This window comes from Pipistrellus kuhlii, unplaced genomic scaffold (genome assembly GCF_014108245.1).
Source record: "Pipistrellus kuhlii isolate mPipKuh1 unplaced genomic scaffold, mPipKuh1.p scaffold_m20_p_3, whole genome shotgun sequence".
NCBI lineage: Eukaryota > Metazoa > Chordata > Mammalia > Chiroptera > Vespertilionidae > Pipistrellus > Pipistrellus kuhlii.
Window position 1 is genome coordinate 67,761,608 of NW_023425529.1, and position 24,103 is coordinate 67,785,710.

At 40.4% G+C, this 24,103-nt stretch overlaps 1 protein-coding gene across 2 annotated transcripts in view; it reads right to left on the minus strand.

Annotated features, from left to right (window-relative positions):
* Window positions 1-23,141, minus strand: part of LIN7A (lin-7 homolog A, crumbs cell polarity complex component) — a 145,433-nt gene extending 122,292 nt beyond the window's left edge. Inside the window, exon 1 of one of the 2 annotated variants that reach the window (XM_036457797.2) lies at window positions 22,403-23,141. In XM_036457797.2, coding sequence (XP_036313690.1) covers window positions 22,403-22,445 — 43 coding nt within the window. In that variant the 5' untranslated portion in view covers window positions 22,446-23,141. The remainder of the gene's footprint in view (window positions 1-22,402) is intronic. The other variant, XM_036457796.2, reaches the window with a different exon arrangement.
* Between the last annotated feature and the right edge of the window lie 962 nt (window positions 23,142-24,103).

Sequence of the window (24,103 nt, forward strand, 5' to 3'; positions counted from 1 at the left end):
TTGGGCTATAGACTCTATAAATGAGGAAATTTAAAATTTACAAATAAAGCATTTATTTATGTAAAAACATGCTAGGACCTCATATTAGATTTAAAAATAATTTTATATTTTCCTGTCAGATAAAAATTATTTAAGCCCATAGAGTACTAATTGTCCCAAAATTATAATTGTAACTTTTCTAGTTCATGAGTCATTAGGATCAAATTGACTCAAAATAAACAGGCAAATGCAATAAACTTTAAATGACTTGTTCAACAAAGCCTTGAATTTATAGTAAATGATTTGGTTTTGTACTATTTTGGAGACGAATAAATAAAATAAGCTTAGCTTTGTTTTATCTTTCAAACATGAAAAACACGATCTGAATGCTCTGATCTGAGTATAATATCACATTTTTTAACACAAGACAAATTACTCAGACATAAACAAGTTTAATTTGAAAGGCATTATTTTTCAAGTGGTTTTAACATAAACCACTCCTGCCATAATTTACTGAGTAGTTTTATCTTATCTTTAATTACACATTCACTGAATACCTCATCTCAGGTGCAAAGTAATTCATCACATTTTACTCTTGCTTTAAACACATTTACTCTTCTGTTACATTTATCAAGGGTATCTCTAACAGATACGAGAAAAAATTAATATGTCTCTCTATGGAATCCCTTTTCTTGTGCATGAATCTCAATGTCAACACTTATTAATGAATATAAACAATGCAAAAGAAAGAAGAAATTATCGTGCTGATTTATAAGCACTGATTGAAGAAGCCTTATCGTTTTTTCTGACACTTCAAGAAGAGAGTGCCAGTTCAAGTGTCATAGAAGTCCGAAAGCAGGGAGTGAAAAAAGTATATCGTTTACCTGAAAAATCATTGTTTATTTAAAGGCATTGTTCTCATGTATGAGGCTAGATGATGTACCTAACATATGACTATTATATTCAAGGAACACTTTAAACTGAATTAAATATGAAATAAATATGACTTCTGATAATGAATCATAGATCTTTCAAAAATATTTATAGAAAATTTGTAAAATTCATATTTTTAAATTAAACAAATGCTAAAAATTACTCAAGCCAGTGTCCTTAAAAATGCAAAAAGAAAGCCTGTATGTGAATTGAACCATTCATTACAATTGCATTTCTATTATCACACCACCCAATAAATTATAAAATTAAGATAACTAAGAATCCCAAAATATGAATGTGTTATTGCATCCCAAGAAAAAAACATGGTGGGCTTTTATGAAAAAAAAAAATCAAGATTTATTGTTTTTATTTGCAATTAAAATGTCAAATGCAAGAATTCACGTGTCAGGGGAGAGTTGAAGAAAACATAGGTACTTAATTCACAAGCTACAAAAAACAGTATAAAGGCGACCATCTGGGGAGAGCTGGCTGACTTCATTTTCCTATGAATTTACTGTCTGCTCCATATTTATCCTCCAAACTCTATATTCTGACCTTGAAAATGCATCTACATGTTTTGTTACATGGATTTCCTTATGAACATAAATGCATGCAGACCTAATTATGAAAAGAATATTAATACGAAAAAGGACATATTGTGTTGTATTTTACTTAATCTCAGTTTGACAATTTTTTTTTTCAGTTTTTGTTTCAGGTGGCGGTGCCTTTTCAGCCTTTCCACTGTTCTGTAAATTCTTACATTTTCCCTGATGCACCTGCATGTGCTGACAAGCACAGTTCTAACAAACGAAGGTTTCTCTGAGAACACGGGGCTTGCAATAAAGCCCTGAAGGTAGATCTCTGAGAATGTCAAGGACAGGAGATGTAAATCTAGGATTATAATCCTTATGTGGAAACAGTGGATCATCATGAAGTAATACTCACAGGAGGAATGACAAAGCTAAACAGGGATGAATCCCTGCTTGTCAGAAAACACTGATTGCCCACTGACTATGTCAAGATTTCTGAAGGATGCATTGTTCTTTCCTGCCATGGTGAATTAATATGCTGAACAGAAAAAAATATATATTTTACATCACTTTTCTTTTTATATCTTAGCCTGAATAGTGAAAATTATGCTATTCACACTAATAAAAAAAAAAGTACTTATTTTCAAGTACTTGTTGCTGTATCTTTTCTAAAACTAGTCTTTTGCTTGATTCCTGCAATTTTTATCAAGAAATCTGTAGCTATTATTCTTCAATATCCTCAATTTATGCTCTAACCATTTCAAGATTATTCTTCAGCACTATAGACAAGTGTCTGTGCTTCTGAAACTTGTTTCCAGCCTTAAATACTGTTCCCAGATCAAAGCACCCTGATTTTTACTTGTTCATTCCCCCTGCATTCTAAAGTTCATTGTGTAAGCTAAACTCATCAACTTTTTGAAGCAATATGTTTTCCTTTTGATTTTTTTCTTTGCTTATTTTCTCACCTACTAGTCAATAAGGCATGCCTATAGTTATCTTTTTCTTCTTTTCCATTCCCACAATCCCTCTGAAGTCCAGGTCAGGTCATCCAGATTATAACAATACAATACATAATTGTCAAACCATTCCAAGAAAAGTAGGGTCCCTTAAACAAAGAGTACCATATTCCACAGGATTTGGATATTCAAAAAGTATAGCAAGGCTACAGTAAAGGAATATCTTTAAGTTTGTTTAACCCAATGTTGGGAAACCCATATTTTCCTAATTCATTTACCATAGATTTTTTTTTCAAGAAGCACCCAATAAAATACCCCAGAATAATATTTTTAAACACTGATTTTCCCCATCCACTCAATTCTATAATCAATATTTTCATATTAGATAGTAGATATATAACTCATATCATTTCCCTTTTCTGCTCAAATTTTTCAAACACTCTCAATTATCCATCAAAGAAAGCTAAGCACCCCTATCTATCTGAAACCTACATGTTTCATCTGATCTTTCATGGCTTCATCTCTGTAGTTAGCCAGAATTCAAGCTTAGGATATCATGTTGTACTACAACTGCTCATCTTCATATCAAATAAATGTGCTGCCTCAAATAGATGCATACCAACACTTAGCAATGAATCAAACTTTCACACACAACTATGGTACTATAGACATCTCTTTAAAGACTTAATGATTTCCTGATGCTCACCAAACTTAAATCAGTCTACTTTGCTGAAGAAAAAGACACTTACTTTATTTTCTCCATTGTTTGAAAAACGCTGCTATACATAATTAAAGCAACCTGTTATGAATATTTTTAGCACATTAATTTGCATATTTCAGGTTTTTCTGAAATAAAGACAGTATGCAGTGCTTAGCATAAATGAGTCAGCAGAGAAACTGGTAAGTACAATAGATGTGGAATGATCATATTACCCACAATCACTTCCTGCTTTCACCAGCGTCAAAAAACATATTCTTGCTGAATTTCTTTTAAAGTAACATTTGTTGAAAATATTTCTAAGCCATAACAAATTTCAGGTTATAATTTTATCAGAAATAGTACTTATTTGTTCAAGAAATATTTCATTGCTCATATGCTTTGGGTCAAGCATTCTACTCTGCAAAAAGCAGTCAACAAGATGGACATAGTTGTTACCACATATATTGAAGTTCTTACTATTCTTACACACACAGGAGTTTCAAGCATGTTGAGCATTGTATTTCTCCCCAGCTACCTTACTATTTCTCTACTCCCTTTGAAAGCCAAAGTTCTTGGAAAAGTTGTTAATACTGTCTCTAAATATCTGTGTCTATCTCCTGCGAAAACTGCTCCAATAAAGCTTTCGCCTGCTATTTCAACAAAGTGTCAAAGACACCAGGGACCTCCACAGCTAGACACCATGACATCAATTGCCAGAGGACATCTTACCTCACTCCTAGCATTTCACCCAGATAATCCTTCCCATCTTCTTCAAAGTTTCTGATCACCACTCTATTTTGGTTTTTCTCCCTGGCTAGTGCATGCTTATCTTATCTATCTTTAAATGTTAGAATTACCCAGAGCTGATTCATCAAATATCATGTCTTTTTATCCTCCAGATGGCTTTAAATGCCATCTATATGTTGATAATTCCCCTATTTATATCTCCATCCTGGACTTTTCTCTTGAGTTCCAGAATTTTATCTACAGCTGCCAACTCAAACTCTTTATGTGGGTATTTGATATCTTAACGTGACCAAAATCTATAATCCTCCTAGACTAGCCCCTTCCCCTATGTTTTTCTATAACCTTCCCAATCTCAGTAGAGTTAAGCTTCACCTTTTCAGATACTCAGGCCAGACACTATCATCGACTGCTTTGTTTCTCTCAAACCCTATTTTCAATCTTTCATCAAATCCTGCTGGTTATGTCTCCCAAATGCACCCAGAATTTGACCATTTATCATGACCTTTCCTGCTACTACTACCCAGATCCCAACCACCTCCACCTCTGATCTGGATTCTTTTCATAACTTTGTAACTAATCTCCTTGTCTACCCTTTACCCCTTGGTCAACATAGCAGAAAGAGTCTGCTCAAACTAAAATCCCTCTTGTGGTTTTAATATTTTAGCTTAAGAGCCAAAGTGTTTAAAATAGCAAGCTCCAGCCTTATCCAGTCCGTGGGTGGAGTTTCCTACCTCCAGTGCTCAGTTCAGCTCCACAGGAATATCCACACAGCCGTGTAGGAGGCCCTGAGCTGGCTCTCAGCAGCCCATCTTGACTTCTGGAGGCGGGCTAGCCACAGCTTCTGTGTGGTGACCTCACTGCGTGGGGTCCTCCCTGCCCGGACTACCACAGCAGTACGGAAAAGAGCTGGTGCTGATCTTCTACTGGGACGGCTGGGCTGGACCCAGCTCCCGGCTGTGGCCCTCATTTCTGAAAGTCACAGGTGCCGCGTGTTGCCCCCTCTCAGCTGTTCCTGGGCTGCACCTCCAGGACTGGGGGTTCCTAGGGCTATCCTGCCTAAGCCTGCAACCTGACCCTTGCCCTCTCCACTGTCGATCCCATTGAGGACTGAAAACTAAAATGACATCACTTTTAAAAAAAAAAAAACACACAAGTTTTTAAAAAATCTCTCTTTGACTTCATCTGTTACTACTACCTACCATTTCCTTGTTCACTCCACCCAGCCACACTGGGCTCATTCCTGTTCCTATACACCTTTAGAGATTTACTGATTTTGACATTTACTAGTATACTTGCTGTTTCCTTTGACACAGGTCTTCCCAGTTTTCATCCAGCCAATCCTTCAGTTCCTTACAATGTCTCTTTTAAAACATCTAATACAAGCCTGGCTGGTGTGGCTCAATGACTGAGTATAAGCCGATGAACCAGGAGGTCATGGTTCGATTCCTGTCTGGTTTGTGGGCTCAATCTCTTTGGGGGAGGGCATGCAGGAGGCAGCCAATCAATGATACTCTCTCATCACTGATGTTTCTATCTTTTTCCCTCTCTCTTCCTCTCTGAAATCAAACAAAATACATTTAAAAATAAAAACAAAAGATAAAAATTAAAACAAACAAAAAACACCCTTAATTTAATACTTAACAACTTCCCGGGTCCTCCATGTATAAGGGCAGACCCTTATTTCCTTGGCTCTCTCTTCCCATAATCCTGCTTCATGTTTTCTTACTCTCCTATGATTATATGAAGTGCTGTATACGTGTTTATTTACTTCTTGTCTGCCCTCCTCCCCTGCCCACCAGAATATTAGCTTCATGAGAATTGAGATCACATCTGCTGCGTTCACTCCTGCATCCTCAGGGCCTAGAACAGGGGTTGGAACATAGTGGGCACTCCATAACTATTCGTTGAGTGAGTCATTGAAGGAATTTGAAAAAGAACATTATAAGGTGCTGAAGAAACATAAAACAAAGGAATCCAACCTAGGCTGAGGGAACAAGAAAAGATTTCAGGAATCAGAAACGTGAATGCTAAGAAGACAAGTAGGCGTTTCCCAGGATAAAGTGGAAATGAAGAGCTTCTCACAAAGAGAACAATATTGCCAAGACCTTGAGTTTATTTGTTCATTCGACAAATATTCACTAGGCACCTATCATGTACCAGGGTATGGTCTAGGCATTTCAAACATCAGAAGTAAAGAGGAAAGGCCATATATACAAGTTAAAAAAAAAAAATGTGGATGTGGTCAGTTAAAAAAATGCTATGAAAACAAATCTGGGATGGAAAATAAAAAATGATGAAAGTAGGGAAAGAAGACTGCTTAAATATGGGTAATACTTCCCAGGAAGTAAAGCTTGATCAGAGACTGAATGAAGCTCATTATTAATATCTGAGGAAATAGCATCTCAGGCAAAGGAATAGCAAATTCAGGAGAGCATGTTTACAAATGGAAGGAACTCTGAAACAGTGGCCATACAGAGTGGTAAGAGGGAGGCTGGAGGACAAAACTCTGGAATCCCATTCTAGAAAATGCAGCTGGCCAGCTGTGCTAAGACTCCTGGATAGCAGGAAGCCACTGAAGAGTTTAATGCGCTGAATGGCACCATCAGATTCATGTCTCAGAAAAATCAAAACTAAAGGCAACCCTCATAAATAGTTCCTGGGTATTTAAATACTTAACCCACAATAGCTTCCTTTCAGGTTCAACAATCATTTCTAGTATAAGTCTATAGCATCAGATAAAGTGAAAATAGTGCTATTTAAGTGATTTTTTTCTTGTATGTAATGATCTTATTAATAAATGTGTTTTTTTTAATTTGTTAAAACTTTAAAAATTTAATGTCATTTTATTTTTCAAAAATTTTTAGCATTCTTGCCCTAACCAGTTTGGCTCAGTGGATAGTGTCGGCCTGCGGACTCAAGGGTCCCAGGTTCTAGTCCGGTCAAGGGCATGTACCTTGGTTGCGGCACATCCCCAGTGGAGGACGTGCAGGAGGCAGCTGATTGATGTTTCTATCTCATCGATGTTTCTAACTCTCTCTCCCTCTTCCTTCCTCTCTGTAAAAAAAAAAAAAAAAAAAAAAAAAAAAAAAAAAAAAAAAAATCAATAAAATATATTTAAAAAAAAAGATTTTTAGCATTCTTTCCCCATATTTTGCAATAATCTATTTTTAAAAATCACCTATTTTTGGTGTCACGTTCTTTTCTTATAGTTTCTATTCTCTTGAAATATATTTTTAATAATTATAAATGTGCTTATTTTATAGTCTCTTTCTTCTGTCAAGCTTTTTTTGTTTTTCAGACACTTTCTGCTCTCTGAATTTCTCTTCCTTCTGCCAGAAACACAAGGCTCATTTACATTCTAGTCTGTTGTGACCACTCCAATGTTTTATTGCTTTCTGTTGCTACTGTGTAATTAACTGTGAGCATGCCTGTGTCAGAGATTGTATAGTCTATGAGAAACCAATGGAGCTAGAAGTTTCTGAAGAGTGCTGTCTTTCATTTTACTTGCTTTGATCTGTCCGAGCTTAGGACTCATTTTATGTATGTTTCTTGGGAGAAACTTTCCTTAACCAATTCTGTGGTGTATATTCAGACTCCAAGCTAAGCAATGCAGACTGGGGAGTGGTAATGGTGCAGATCTCACCCCATGGTCTTGCAATGCCCCAGCCATGGGCTTATTGCTAAGTCTGGGACCATTTGGCACCCTTTATTTTCCCCTCCCTCACTTTTACTAAAGTGTCAGGTCAATATCACTATGGTTCCAGTCTTCACTTCCCTTTTCAGTTCTGGAACCTAGGGGTGACACTTTTTCATTTGCAATCTAAAGCTATAGATAGTCTTTTAATTGTTAAGTTTTATCTAGCACATCTCGGTGTTTGTAATAAGGGAGGTTCTGTGTTAGCTCAGCTTGTCATGTTACAGATTCATTCAAATTAGTCTCTAAATTGGAATTTAATTTGGAATATGAGCAACAACATAAAGACAGTCTGCCTGACCAAATAGTTGCTCAGATGAGCAAATAAGTAGCAAAAATTAGCCAGGCTGCAAAATGCTTTCAAAATCTGTCTTCCCAACTGGGAATAAAATGTCTTACTCAACTAGGTTAGTGTGAATCATACAGCTCACACAGGATGAGTTAATTTTGCGAAAACAGTAAAGCATATAAAAACCCGTCCTAGCAGAGCATGGGCAGAAGAGGTGTCATACAAGTTGGTAGGAGGAATTCAGCTAAAATTTAAAACAAATGGATGAAAGCTCAAATGTGAGCAAGTATGAGAGTATAGGAACTCTGTGGGTAGTACTGGCGGAGTTTTCTCCACAGACTTTCACTGAGAGCTCAAAGACTGGAAGTAAAGACCATTACAAGTGGGAGAAAGTCAAAGCAAATCCTTAGTGGTTCTCAACCTTTCCAATGCCGCGGCCCTTTAATACAGTGCCTCATGTTGTGGTGACCCTCAACCATAAAATTATTTCCATTGCTACTTCATAACTGTAATTTTGCTACTGTTAATGAATGGTAATGTAAATATCTGTGTTTTCCGATGATCTTAGGCTCTACAGCTAGCAGGGTCGCCTAAGACCATCGGAAAACACACATATTTACATTATGATTCATTAACATGAGAAACTATATTAAACCGCTAGCAGGGTGGCAGCATTAAAAAGATTGAGAACCACTGCAAAGACAGTGAAGTCAGAAAGCAGACCTATTTCCAGGATCCTATACCAATACTATTTATTAGCGGCCCCCCACCACTGGGTAGGGAACTCCCCCATACAAGACCCTCCAACCAGGACAGTTTGGTCTAGTACACCCAAGAGAGCCAGAATCACTAAGAAAGCCCGTCTTGTACGCAGGCACAGGGCCTTCCTGAGGCTGAGGCTGGGGTAGGACAACAGAGAGGCGCCTTGGTCTCCCAGCATCAGGCTAGTAAGGACCAAATAATAAGCAACAATAGCCTACCTTTGGGGGAGGTAGAGAGCAGAGAGAGCACTCTGGGACACAGGTACTCAGGGAAGATTGGACGCTGAGCATGGAGCTCCTCAAATAGTTAAAGGTAAATAGAAAAGACATTTCCTCTTCTCATTTTTAATGCTCTAAAAGCAGAGGTTGGTCAGTATTTTCTCTGAGTCAGAAAGTACAGAGTTTAAGCTTTACAGACCAAATGGTCTCTGTTGCAACTTGCCATTACAGCATAAAAGCAGCCATAGACAATATATAAATTAATAAGCATGACTATATTCCAGTAAAACTTTACTTATGGACATTGAAATTTGAATTTAATATAATTTTCACATTTCACATAGTTTTTCAAACATTTAAAAATATAAAAAGCATTCTTAGCTCACAGGCTGGATTTGGCCTGTGGGTTATAGCTCATGACCTCTGGTTAAAAGCAAATTAGTAACAATGAATTATAGGTTTATAGACTGCATAAAAAAAATAGTACGAGTGATGAGAGGAAGCAAGTGGAAGTTTATTGATGGATATAAACAATGCTATTTGAAGGGAGAATGTGACAAATTAAACATATATATTGTCAACCCTATGGCCACCACTACAAACAAAACAAACAAAAAAATACATAGCAAGATTAACAAAGTTCACCATCATTTTTAGATGAGTAAAGTATTATCTAGCCAGTGTGGCTCAGTGGTTGAGCATCGATCTAGGAACCAAGGGGTCACCAGTGTCCTCCTTTTAAGACTAAGTTTTTAAGAATGTCTTAAAAAGCAGACATTCTCACAGTTCTGGAAGCTGAGAAATCCAAGATTAAGGAGCCAGTAGATTCAGTTTCTGAGGAAAACATTGTCCTGAATTATAGACTTCTGCTCTCTGGAAGTGTCTTGCAATAATGGAAAGAGAGTTTGTTCTAGTTTCTTCTTTGTCTAAGGACATTAACCTCATCACAAGGGCCCACCCTTATGACCTCATTCTAAAGGCTCAACCTCCAAAGTTTATCATATTGGGACTTGGTGCTTCAACACACGGATTTTGGAGGGGAAAGATAGGGGAGACACAAACATTCAGCCCATAGCATACACCCAGTCTTAACACTCTAATTCCCAGTTATCATTTGGATGCTAAACTGGCAATACTTAGAAACTATGTGATATCAGAAGAAATAAGTGTCTGCATGGCCAGAGAATACTTCATTTATCTAGAGGCATCTTATCTGTCAACCTCAACGAACTGAAGTAGGTCTGAGAAGCTGGAGTGATACAGAATTTCCCTATGAGCAATCAAAATAAACATCTCGGCATGGCTTCTGTGACATGCATGAGATTTTACTGCCTTATTTGGCTTAATGTCCACTATCCCTTTACAAAACCCCATTTACTAGAGAACATATGCCATACCAGAGAAGGAAATGAATCGTCTATTTTTAGGTTAAAATGTTTTTAAATTAATAAATTTTGGCTTAAAGGAGTCAGCTTGTAAATTTTACTTAAGTAGAACATGCCTTATACATTTAATGTTAGACAAATACGGGATTACTTGATCCAGTGAAATATATATTAAATCTCAAGACATATATTTTAATGATGATGGGTAAGCAGAAAGTGTTTATGCCCTTCAGGACATTTAGAACTAATCTTTTCTTTTTTTTCTTTTTTTTTAATCCTCAGTGGTTTAAAAAACCAAGCATGTTTTTATTAATTTTCAGAGAGAGGAAGGGAGAGAAAGAAAGAGGGGGAAATATCAATGTGAGAGAGAAACATTGCCTCCTGTACTTGCCCTGGCCTGGATCAAACCCACAACCTAGGTATGTGCCCTGACCAGGATTGAACTCACAATCTTCTGGCGTACAGGACAACACTGCAACCAACTGAGCAACCCGACCAGGGCAAGAGCTAATCTTGAAGGGAAAACAGAAATCTCTTCATGCTGCTATGTTCTCCAGTCCCTCTCACTTACCTTAACTGAGGGCAAGGATTGTTGGGAAAGGGGCTTTGGGGCACTATTTTCACAGTCCAGGTCTGTGGAGAAGCTCTGCCCCTGCATTACAGATCACGGAAAGGTAACCTGAATGTCACAGCCATCACCTCTTGGGTCCCTGGCACAGCATGGGAAGAAGGAATGAAATACCGCTGGCACTTTCTTACAATTCTATCTATGGGCATTTTGATTTTTAGGTTTAAGAGATTAATAGCTGCCATGAATAATAAGCACAACCATTTATTAAACACCTGCTGTTTTCGCCGAAACCGGTTTGGCTCAGTGGATAGAGCGTCGGCCTGCGGACTGAAGGGTCCCGGGTTCGATTCGGGTCAAGGGCATGTACATTCATTGCTGGCACATTCCCCTGAGTGGGTTGTGCAGGAGGCAGCTGATCGATGATTCTCTCTCATCGATGTTTCTAGCTCTCTATCCCTCTCCATTCCTCTCTGTGAAAAATCAATAAAAAAATATATTAAAAAACAAACAAACCAAAAAAAAAAAAAAAACACCTGCTGTTTTCTAATAATTCTACTAGACTTTTCAAATACATCACTTAAATTATATTAAAAAAATTATTCTTTACCAACATTTAATTTACATTCTTTTTGTAAGAATTGGACAAAGTTCTTGCCCTTTTGTCCTTGGCTACTGCTGTCCCCGTGTGCCTCCTACCTGTCTGCCTGCTCTTTGAAGCCTTTGCAAGCACTTCTGTGTTGGTGCCCTTACAAGTCCAAGTTCTCCAAGGCTTGTTACAGACCCTGTTACAGACCTATGTACTTGCTCTCCCCGGTGTAGTATGGTGATTAAGCTCAAGGCCTCAAGAACCAACCAACCTGAGCTCCTATTGCTTGCCTCTGTTGCTTTATTTAGCCTCTTTATGCCTCAATTCCCACATCTTCCAAACACTAACGGCATCTGCCTCAAAGGCCTCTTGTGAGGACTAATTGAAATGAAACATGAAAAGCCGGAAGCACAATGCCTGGCATGTTGTAAACGCTCATTATGTGTGAGCTGTTGCTAAAATACTCAAACTATGTTATCATAAGTTAACTGTCTGATGTCTATCTTCCCTAGACTGCAAGCTTTCCCCTAAGCCCTTGGTTTGGGACCTGTCACAGACGAAATTCTCATTCACTTCTCCTTGAATGGCTAATTGAAGGAAGAACCAAGGGAGTATATCGCCATGCAACGTGGGTGTCTTTATTCCCATACTAAGAATGAAGAAAAATGAGTTGAGTGTAAGCAATACTCTCAGCTTCCCTAGATAGTAAGTGGCAGAATTGCAATTCATCCCCATATCTGTCTACTGCACTTCCCATTTATTGCACTGGGAAACGTGCAGGCTCTGGGGAGAAGTGGGGAGGATAATCACTCATTACTGAGCACTTACTATGGACCTGGCAGAGCTCCTGGCACTTGCATATGTTTTCTCGGTTAATTTTTACAGCAACCTGAAGAGGGACGGAGCATTATTACATTCAGTTCCACAGTTGAAAATGAAAGTAGAGAGAAGATAGTGACAGGCCAAGGTTACATAGCTGGGAAGAGGCAGGAAGAGGGAGGGTTTGTATCCAGATGTCTAGACCCAGAGCGCACACCCTGACTGGCACATGTTTGCCTACTTTAGTGTCTCGTGATGCTTTCTAATCAGATAGCACTGAAAAGGAATTAAAAAAAAAAAAAAAAAGTCGCTCTTAGTTATATTTTCCCCAGTCAACTATTTAATACACTTTTGATATCTTCATATAAATAGAATAAAAACATTGAACATCGACAAAAAGTCTAATCCCTATCCTAAACAATTACTGAATCTTAAATTCTGTTTGTAACAACTCTCCCAATTTGTCATTCCATTTTTACCTATATATTTCCAGTAATCCAGTAATAGGATGTACACTAATTCCCAGGAGAGAATAAATTTTGAAGAGAATAAATGTAGGGACTTTCTTTTTGAATAAAAAATCTGCATCTTGTATCTCTGCTCGCTTACCTAGTTTAAACCCTGAAATGATGCAGCACTTAAAGACAAACCTCTAATATAGTCAGCACACATTTGAGCACTTACATTTCAGGCACCTATGTAGGCAATGGGTACACAAACTTGTGTGTAAATAACTTATGGTGACAGCAGCGTAAAAGAAAAATTTAACTTTGTGTAGTAAGTGCTCTCCCAGGATTATGTAAAAAAGTATTATTGGAGCATCAAGAAAGTAGTGATTTGGGGGAAGAGTGGATTGGCAGATTAGATGAGTAGGAACCTTTTTGTTTTGACCTGCAGGCAGATCCAAATGCTCCCTGCTTCTACAGAATACTAAAATACTAGTAAGCAGGCCCCCTTCCTGTTCGTATGTGTGTAGGCAACAAGCATTATCTGTCCCTGCGCCTGGCAGCGGGGTGGGTGTATATGTCTTCTAGGACTCAGGGAAGAAATAATTTTCATTGTTGAGAAGTTAACACGTCAAGCCTGTTCTGAGTACTTTCTATGTATTAACTTATTTAAAGCCTGCTTCCTGTGAGGTCTGTCCTATTTTTATTATTTGCCATTTTACAAATAAGAACACAGATTGGAAAGCCGTCTAGTGTTTCCAATCCCGGCAGGCTGCTCTGGAGTGCCTGTTTGCCATTCTAAGCCTCCTCTGCCCCAGCCCAGACTGTCCCGATGGCCTGACCTAGGCCCTGGCCCTGCAGGAGGGCTCCAATGTGCTTGAATGGAGTCCTGCGGGGTGGTGTTCAAGGGGCAGGACAAACAGGAAAAGTGAATAGCCTGGGCTGGCTCCCTTTTGCTGATGAACTAATGAATGAATGAATGAAAATCACATTTCATCTCCACTATATTTTATCTCTTTTATTGTAACCTGTTGTTACACACACACACACACACACACACACACACACACACCAAAATGGAGGCGCTATTGCTAAGCTATGTCAACAAACAAAAACTTAATAACTTAATAAGTAACCTGATTGCAGTTTCAGCCTCTCCCAGGACTGGAATTCTAAACCAATCAATCTGGAATTTCCTGATCAACACTGGTGGGGTCATCTGCCTGGTTAAACCCCCATCCTTTCCTTAAAGGAAGCTGTCCCTGCCTAAAGTAATCTACATTTTTAACTTCTTTCTCACCCTCTTTCTGCTTACAAACAGCTGCCATTTTGCCCAGCTCGTAAATGTGTCTTTCTGGTAGCTACATGGGATGCTGCCAGATTCAAGAATAATTGATAAAGCCACTTAGATTCTTAAATGTTCCTGGTTGGATTTTGTTCTTTAACACTGTCATTCAAGCTAGGTAGAATTTTAGAACAGTGATATGGTTGGTTGAAGCGTTTGCTATTCCGTCCAGTTCTAGGTCACCTGTAAAAATCGTCTGTTACCCTAGTACAAGATATTGATAACAGTGCTGCATAAGACAGAGAAGGAAACTGCCTTGGTTTAGTGTTTCAACCACTTGAAACTCAAGGGAGCAACCATCCCCTTCACACACCTCCACATTCTCCACCAGAATTGTGATGTCATGAGTATGGTATGGTTATGGCACATGCTTATAATTTTGACAAGATCTATCCTTAGTGATCCCATGTAAGCTCTGTGGGATTACCACTTTTTTTTCTAAATGCCAGTATCCCACTCTGATATGAACATGCTTTAGATTTTTCTGACAGGTAGATTGGATTACAGTGTCCTTCTCACATTTTTGGAAGCCAAAATATTTGTCTGTGAACAATTACTGCTCTTCTCCAATAGTTTTCCAAAACCACTTCCAGTGGTCTCTCTGCCATTCTCTAAAACTCAGCTGTCTTTTTATTTATTTTTTCCCATCTACTTTGGGCATTTAAATCTTATTGCAATTCTGAGATCCCATTATTCTATCCTTTTTGTTTAAAGATAATTCTTTGATAGAAAAAATTATATTATGCCAAAATATATTAAATATTAACACACAATGCAAGTAAACAAAAATAGCAAAACCAGTTGGACTTGAAGTAGCTATAGTGTTTTTAGGAGGAAGTTACGACCAGTTTAAGTTATAAGTTCTAGTTTTCTGTCCAAAAAAGGTAACTATCTAAATATAACAGCAAAATAATTCTCAATCAACATAATTACTAAGTTGTCCTTGACCATATATATTGTTATTAGCAAGTCTTCAAATTCAGCCAGCATACTACTTAGTAAGCTCAATGATATGTATGACCTTAAGGCTATGCTTACATTTGCAAATACAGAGTGATTTCAAATTAAATTCACATTAACTTGCTTATCAGGACATAACTTTATCATTCATCCATTTGTAGTTAAAAAATAAATAAGATGAAACAGAGTATCTTGTGTATTGTGTATGTGGGGGGTGGGGAGATTCCGCTGGGGCCCCACCCACTCACCTTATTTTTAAACCTTTTCAGTTGTGTCCTGGCATTAAGTTGCTGGATTTACTAACAAGTTAAGACAGCATGCATATTCAAGCAATGGAAGTAGAGCTACAAACACAAACACCAACACCAACGCTTCACCTCTTCTTTTAGCCCTGGAAAGCTTTCCACTTTTAGGAGTCTGCTACACACACAGAGGCAAGGTAACAACCTAAGACAGGTTGGAAGGCTTTCTTTCCCATTAAGAATGACTCAGAATACTGGGCCCAACTAAATCAACTTCATTCATTCCTTCATCCAAAAGACAAATGTTGAGTATGCCACTTATATGCCACAAATGTGTTGGGTTCTACACCTCTGATCTGATGAAAACTATATCCTAACAGAAAATATTAAGGCTTAAAATAAAAATTAAAAAAGAAAAACCTCTAAGCGGCACTGGCTTTATACCTAATACAATCCCTAATATCTAGTACACATATCCTCACTTGATAGTCCCCTTTCCCTAGTTGTGATTCCTGGGGGGGAAAAAAAAAAAAAACACTCTAAAAGCAAAATCATTAATTTCGTAACTGAGCAGAGCACACCAAATCCATCTTAGGGCTTAGATAGCTGACACACCACATTAGAAGGCACTCACCACATTCATATTTCTTTTTCTGGAAGCTCTGTCATTAATTTCTCAATTTCTTTTCCATTTCAAAGCTGTGTACAAGACTCCCATTAAATGCAAAATACCTTTCTCTAATAATGAAATTGGAAATTTGGGTCCTTCTCTTTCTAACTTTTCATTATCAAAAAGGAAAGAAAAGGTAAATGTGACAGAATTCTGACTCCTGGATAATGGCCTAGAACTACATAGTGAAAAAATAAACACTCAAATATTGATTTGCTATTTTTAAAAAGTTCAATAACTTTTAATGTTTAGTGACACCTACAGAAAACACGAGAAGGCAAGCAAGCAAGCACTTAATGTTTGCAGACTAAAACATATCTGACTGCTGATGTGAGAAGGCTTTAGGACAAGAGGCATACATATAATCAGCCCCTCTCTCTTTCCTTCCCATCACAATTACTGGGTGAAATATTTTTAAAGCAACATAAGAACTAACTTACAAGGAGAGAGAGGGGAGAAAGGGCAAGTCCTTTTGGACTGTGAGCAAAAGCAATTTCCAGGCAAATACAGATCTTATAAAAACTGGTGAATACAGCTTATTAGAAAAGCTATGGGCTTGCCCCAAGGCTTGAATCTGGATATACATAAAGTAATAAGCTCTGCATGTGTTGAAAAGTGAAAGGAAGAGAGAAAATTTTTAATATATCACAAATGTTATGAAAAGTGTAGGGCCATGAGATTTTCGTTTGCATTCAATTCTTGCTCTCATATTATTTTTCTCCATAAGGTCGAAACCTACAACATAAAAGTTCTTGGTTTTCGAATTTTTAAAGGATAAAAAATGTAAAGTGGAAACACATCATGAGTTGTTTAATCAATATTTTGATGTAGGACATTTTAGAAGCCAAGAAATCAAGATTTCCGTTTACACTTAACGCAAATTATCCAAGTTGAATTTAATTCACGGAAAAGTTATTGTAGATGATGGTTGACGACAACATTTTCTCTTACATAAACACCAAATGAAGATTGTAAGCTTCTAGTCATTTCATAAAGTCTCAAGTATTTAAGCTAGCACAATATTAATTACTCCTCAAAATTGTCTTAATTATCCATTTCTCTCCACAAATTGGCTTTGTATTATTTTTATAAGCCATTATTTTTAAGCCATTCTGTTGAAAATTAGAGAGAAATGGTAGAAGTGAAATTTTGAAAAATTCTATCTTTACTTTTTTCTGACCTTGAAATAGAAAGTGAAAAGAGTGTCGGAGCAACTGGACTTAAGAAAGTGCTTGAGTCCATGAAATCTTTTACATAGTGACCGACTGCCATGTTCTTTGTTATGAAGGTGTTGAGTGTCAAGGCTGGTACCTTGTTTTGTTCCCTTGAGTGTAACTGAAGGTCATTTCTGATTTTAGAGACTGAAATCTGGGTAAACTAACCTCTGCTGTAGGGAAGAATTGCTGTGAATGCTTTAAATTCTAGAAGAGAAGATCCACACTAATCTCCTTATCAGCATCTTTTGAGTGCTACTTTCTACATCACTGTCTAGTATTAAATACTACAGGCCTGGTACATAAAAATTCATGCACTGGAGTGGGGGTTTCCTCAGACCGGCATGCCACCTCTCCCAGTCTGGGAGCCCTCAGAGGCAGAAGGCAATCAGGGGAAGGTGACACTCCCTCACACCTCTGCTGCTGCCACTGCTGGCAGCACAAGCTTCAGCCAGCCCTCGTTACCTGGGCCTTGGGTGGCCCTGGGTGGCTGGGCAGCCGACACCTGAATCCTGCCTGTGCCTCAGGCCGGTGCTAGGCAGCTGGGAGGCTGAGGGAACTGGAGGACTCTGGAGGCAGGCGCACAGAGTGGATAGGCCTGCCTAGGGGCAGGCCGGACCTTGTCAAATGCCTGCCACCCTGATGGGGTTGAGGGGACTGGGCACTACTATCTTGTGGCTGTGGGCACCACCATCTTTGAGGGCATGGTAGTCAATTAGCATATTCCCTCCTTATTGGCTGTGGGTGCCACCATCTTTGAGGGCAGGGCAGGCAATTAGGATATTCCCTCCTTATTGGCTGTGGGAGCTGCCATCTTTGTGAAGGCATGAGGGTCAATTAGCATAATTCCCTCTTTATTAGACAGGATTAAAATGAAAATGAATATATGGCATATTATGACTCCTTAGATTTCACATGTAAATTTATGCATAGTGATACCTATTTAATTTACATTTGAAAATCTAGTTATAACATATGATGCTTTAGATTAGGAAAAAGAAGCAAAACACAGATCTATAGATTTTCTTGGTATACTTATAACCAAGAAAGGATACATAGAGTGTTATTATTTCTTGGGAATATTTTTTAATCATTTGATTGGTTATAGATGTATTAAAGAGATAATAGCTGAGTTGTACATATATAACTGCTCCTATGTGTCTTCTTCCCTCTTTCCAGAACACGTGTTTTCCTAAGGATCTTGTTAATACATCAGAACTGTTTAAATGCTGCTTTCTCAGTGAGCCTTCCTTAACCAACACTGTCCAAATAGGTCCTTCCCTACTTTCCTCTATCCTTATGCCATGTTATTTGCCTTATGAACACTTCATATTTTCAATTAATCTAAAATCCTATGTATAAGTTACATCATTTAGCTCCTGGCTATCAACTCCTCACATCCCAGTTTCTATGACTCTCCGCTGTGCTCACATCTTCTCAGCAATTCCCTTGATGGTCCCAGGGTGCACACGGGAGGTTCTCCTCCAGAGCACAGCTGCACAGTTCGCTCCTACGTTTCATCAGGTCTCTTCAATGTCACCAGCCCAGAGGGCCTTCCTTGACTATCATACTTCAATCAGCAGCCCCCACTACTCTCTCGGATGCAGTCTTATTTTTCCCACTGGCAAGTATGGTTGTATATGTATGGGTTCAATGTGCAACTTCTTCATTAGCATGTACACTCCATTAGAACTTTATCTGCTTTGTTCTTTAGTACTACCACATTGCTTAAAACTGTGCTTGCCATAGGCTGTCACTCAACACTTATTTGTTGAATTAATTAATTCCTTACTTATTATTTGTTTCTCCCACTAGACTCTTAAGGGCCATAAAAGCAGGAACATTGTTTCTGATATTCCTATAGCATCTTGTATAGATTAAGTTATAAATAAATGATGAATGGTTTGCTTATGTGTGCATTTGTGTGTGTGTGTGTGTGTGTGTGTGTGTGTGTGTGTTTAATCTTTCTCTCTGGGTGGATTCTAATTACAACAAAGATGAATTATGTCTGTTTAGCTCACCATGCATGCCAATCCCATAGTGGGGTCTCACACATAGTAGACATACAATAAATAAATGAAAAGTCATCAGGACTGGGACCAGAATGAATAGGAACCTATTGTGCCAATAGCTACCCAGAGGCCTCCACCAAGTTACTATGAGGTGTTAATAGCAGGTGGAAAAGAGTCTAGAACATGCACAGATAAGTGAAGACCTTAAACTGTCCTTTCAGGGACCAGCCTGGTCCTAGCAAAGGCTTGCTTCCCAGACAAGACCCAAGAAGCTACATACTCTGAGTGTCTTCCTTTCAGATACTTTTATATTCTGGGAGGAGTAAATCTTAATTTCAATCCATAGCTTTGATCAGTTTGCTTAAAACTTTTGCTATGAAGATTCCAGATAAATCAATTTATGGTGCCAAAGGGCATCAAATAAGAAAGAAAGAAAAATTAGATTGTAACGTAAAGTCTGCCAGTACCTAGAATAGTATCCTGTCCTTTCTTGCATGTTTTTCATTTGAAAAAATGAAGATGATAAAAAAGAACTGGCTCTGAAATTATGGACATGGATTCCGGTTTGCTGAGGTATCCTTGGAGATTTTGTCAAACATCTTCCTCCCTCTCCCTTTGCCCACCAGCTACAATCCCCCATGGCTAATAATCACAGCCTCGGTGAGCTATGGTAACTGATAGTAATTGTCAAGCATGTAGGGAAAAAACAAAACGTTAAACTGCCAGCCTATGTTCTCCCTGCCATCCTTTCCAGGGCCAAAATGTTGTGAATCTATAAACGGTGCTTCAGTTCACTACCAAATCCCTATGTTTAACAGTGATTAAGTTACTGCAGTCCTTCGTTCACTTAGACTAATGTGTGATTTTTCTACTGTGATCAGGGACAAGGTCAGACACTAAGAACACAAAGATGAGTTTAGAAATGGTCTCTTCCTTGAAGGAGCTCTCTTCAATGAGGAGCAAGATGCAACAGCCTGAGAAATGTTTTGATGGAGCCAAAGCAGCAGGTGACTTCAGCGCACATCAAAGGACATCAAAACAACCTGGGCAACTGGGGTGAGCTTGAAAAGTCTTCCAGTGGGTGACCAGAAACTGAGTCCCAATGTTAATGAATCAAATTAAAGCTGCACAGTGTCAGAATCATCGCAGCCAAACTCCTTATGTTGCGCAGTGGAAACCTGATGCCCGGAGAGGCTGACTAACTCATCCAAAGTATCAGAGTTACAACTATAATAGTATTTGGCTTCCCTCTTTTAAGAGTCTTTCTTTCTTTCTTTCTTTCTTTCTTTCTTTCTTTCTTTCTTTCTTTCAGAATTCCTTATTTCATCAGTTTAATGATGAAATTAGTTGATTAATTATATTTTAATGACAGAGATAAAAATACTTTTATATAACGGTTTCATGCACAGCAATCCTACCAATAGCCCATCATCCGTAAATTATAGACTTTGCACTGAGCTGTTGGTGAATTAATTTATTCAGCTGCAACCACTGTCTCTCCCAGATTGCCTCTTGAGCTGCTTTCTGCATGAAACTAATCACACTGGGAAGGACAGGGACAGCCTGGCTGTGAACAAGAACAAACTTTAAGGAGAGATCTTGGTCCGATTGCATTTCCTCTCCACAACTGAGGGAGGCATCTAAAGGCTAAGGTAAAACCGAAAAGTGAAACATTTTCAGTAGTATGTAGTAGTATATAAATTGCTCAGGTATACAATTTTCTTGGAATTTTTCTTTTTTCTCCTTCTGTAGTCGATTTACTTGAGCTATTTAAAGACTGATTAAGTAATGAGACTATATAAGAGCTCATTACATTAAAACAGAAATACTTAGAAAATACATAATTTCTCGTAGCTTGCCATCTGTGTGGCTCTTAGTGGCAATGGATTTATCCTGCTTAGTGCAGATGATTATATTGGAGTGAAATCATGGGTTATACAATGGATTTCTGAGTTCTTTTACTACTGTTATTAATTTACAAGTTTGCAAATTAACATTTCCCAAAAATAAAAATAAAAAATTTTCAACTTTTAGCCCCCAAGCCAAGTTGCTATGGGCACCAAATAAGATCTGTTCTGGCGCCAACAGATTGCCCTAACGTCACCCACAATCTCTCCAAATTAAAAACCTCCCTGGCTTTTCCACTGTACTCGCAGCAGGATGCTCTTTTTGCCTTGTCCCACAGTCCAGTTTAAGCCGCTACAAAGAATATTTTCAGAGGCACATCAAACTCAATCATTTTCCCTCTGAACACACCATTTCCAAACGGCCACCCAGGGTCCTAAGCCCGGCTTCTGCGGAGGGGGACAGGCAGGTGTCCTCCTCTGCAGGGTCGCCGGTCTGGGGCGCCTTCACAACCGGACAGGGGACGCCAGCAGGAAAACCCAGCCTCGGTGACAGGTATCACCCCTCCCGGGTGCAGCAGAGAAGCCCGATCCGAGCGGCTGCCTTTCCCCTCAGGCTTGAGGAGGACTTGGAGAGAAAGCAAACACCGCTTCCCCATCAAATCAGGGCGCCCAGGGTGGGTGGCAGGTCAGAAGTTGAATTTCCATCCCATCTGCGCTGCGTCCTGGCGCATCCCGCAGCCCGGGCACGGCGGCGGGCGGATCCGGGTGGGAGAGGACCGGGCTGGCGGGGCAGGGGAAACTGAGGGCTGCCGCTGCCGCGGCCGGGGAGCACCGGGCGGCGGGGCAGATGCGCCCCCCTCCACCTCCGGAGCCAGGAATAAGCGGACTCGGCTGCAGGGACGATGCGCCCCCGGCCAGGGGACCGCGCTGCCCAAGCTCCGATTGCCCTTTTGGCCCAGAAACTCCCGCCGCAGCAGCCCCGCGCCCGGGCACCGCTGCTCCGGGGAAGCTGCCCGGGCACCGGGAGCCGGACCTTCCATCGCCCCGGGCGCAGGGACAAACTTCCTCCTCCCGGGTCCCCCCGGCCGCGCTCTCCGGGTCCCGGGCTGCAGGCGCCCCTGCCCGCCGGGCACCGCACGGAGAGCCGCCCCCGGCGCCTCCGCAGCCCCGAGCCCCGAGCCCCGAGCCCCGGGCGCCGCGCATCCCGCAGCCGCTCCGACAAAGCCGGGCCCGCGGCGCCCGGGCGAGGGGCTGGGGGCGGCGGCGCGGGCTCCGGGGCCGGGGGGCGCCCCTCGGCCGGCCCGGCGGGGCGCGGCGGGCAGGGGAACGGGGAGAAAGTCTCCCGCTCCCGGCGCGATCGCCTCGCCTTCTCCGCCGTCCTCGCTCGCTCGCTCTGCTCCCCCCGCCGAGCCGGTCCGCCCGTCCCGGCGGCAGTCGGCGGGGACCTGGGCGCGGGCGGAGGGGAGGCGGGGGCCTGGCGGCGGGTCGCCCCCTTACCTCGGTCCAGGGTGAGCGGCTGGACCGCTGTCAGGGTCGCCATGTCTGCGGTGCGAACCCAAGTGACGCTCGGCTCCGGCGGCAGCAGCAGCGGTAGCAGCAGCCGTTTTTAGTGAGAAAAAGAGGAGGAGATTGGGGGCGGGGGTGGGGAGGGAAGCCGGAGAGGAAGGGAAGGAGGGGAGGGGGAAGGAGGGGAGGTGGCGGCGGTGGAGGAGAAGGAAGCTTGGGTGGGTTGGCAGCCAGATGGAGACACAACTGTCGGGCTGCGGACAGACCTTCAGGCTCCGCGAGAGGCGGAGCAGGTACCAGCTCCTGTGCCGCCGGCTCCGGGAGGAGGGCTCAGCCGGGGAACTTCGGGGTGCCAGCCCAGGGAGCTCACAGGGGTGCAGCTGGGGTGCTGCTTTCTTTCAACTTTCCAGTGAGATGAGGTGGTCAGAGGATGCGTGCCCCAGGGGGGAGGGAGAAGGGTGGAGAGGGATGGGGGCAGGGAGGTAGAGAGGTGATTTTTTATTTTTATTTTTTTTTTCCAGATGAAGAGTATTTGTCAAACCTGTAATCCCATCCCCTGGGGAGAAAATGCTTCTAGTTCAGAAATGTTGGGATCTGTATGTAGTTGCTGTTAATTTCTGTTATTTTTTTATTTATTTATTTATTTTTGGAATGTTGGCTTATAACAGCATCAAGATAACGGACTTAAGGCCAGGGTTCTATCACTATGTCTTCATGGAAGGCCTGAGTGTATTGCCTAGAAAAGAACTTATCTTAAAAGCAAACTTCTTAAAAATGGTTTTAAATAAAAAATAAAAAACAACACCTAGAGAAGTTCCATGACTAAGTTTGTAAAACATGTCTTTAGCAGGTTTCCAGGTTGATCTATGTAGCCAGGGGCTATTCAGTTGTCATTTACGAACATGTATGTCAGGAACAGAGCTAGGAGTGTTACGTGCCATGTGCCCTGGCCTGACTTAGGAATTGAATACAGTTCCTACTTTCCTGTGGCTTATGATCTAGTGGGATGGGATGTTATTGAAAGGGTGAATTAGAGTTGATCAGAATTCAATTGCTAAAACCTTCAGGTACTGGCTATGACTGCTTCAACTGCTTTCACTATATTGCCACCACAGGGACTCATTTCCTGGTAAAGAAATCAGTGTATAGAAATCTTATATAAGCATAATGGTGATGGCCCTGGGTTTAGGATTGGAAAGGACAAAGCTGCCTCCATTCCCTTCCCTAGAACAGAGCAGAATTGTTTTTGGCCAGCAATATGTTCTGTTTTAAAGCAAAATATTTGTATATGATCCATATCATTGTCTTCTAATGACAAAAATGGATGATTTATGAAGATCTTTTGCATCCATGGCCTACATTTTTATTTATTTTACTTATTTTAATATATTTTTATTGATTTCAGAGAGGAAGAGAAAGATAGAACACCATTGATGACAGAGAATCATTGATCAGTTGCCTCCTGTACACCCTCTATGGGGATTGAGCCCACAAGCCAGGCATGTGCCCTGGGAATTGAACCATCATCTTCTGGTTCATAGACTGATGCTCAACTGCTGAGCCACACTGGCTAGGACATTGGTCTACATTTTTTTAAAAAGGAAACAAGACTTCACCAATGATTTGAGAAAGTAAAAAATGGCCATACATCCAACAGACCCTAAAAACATCCCTGAAATAGTTCCATGTGCC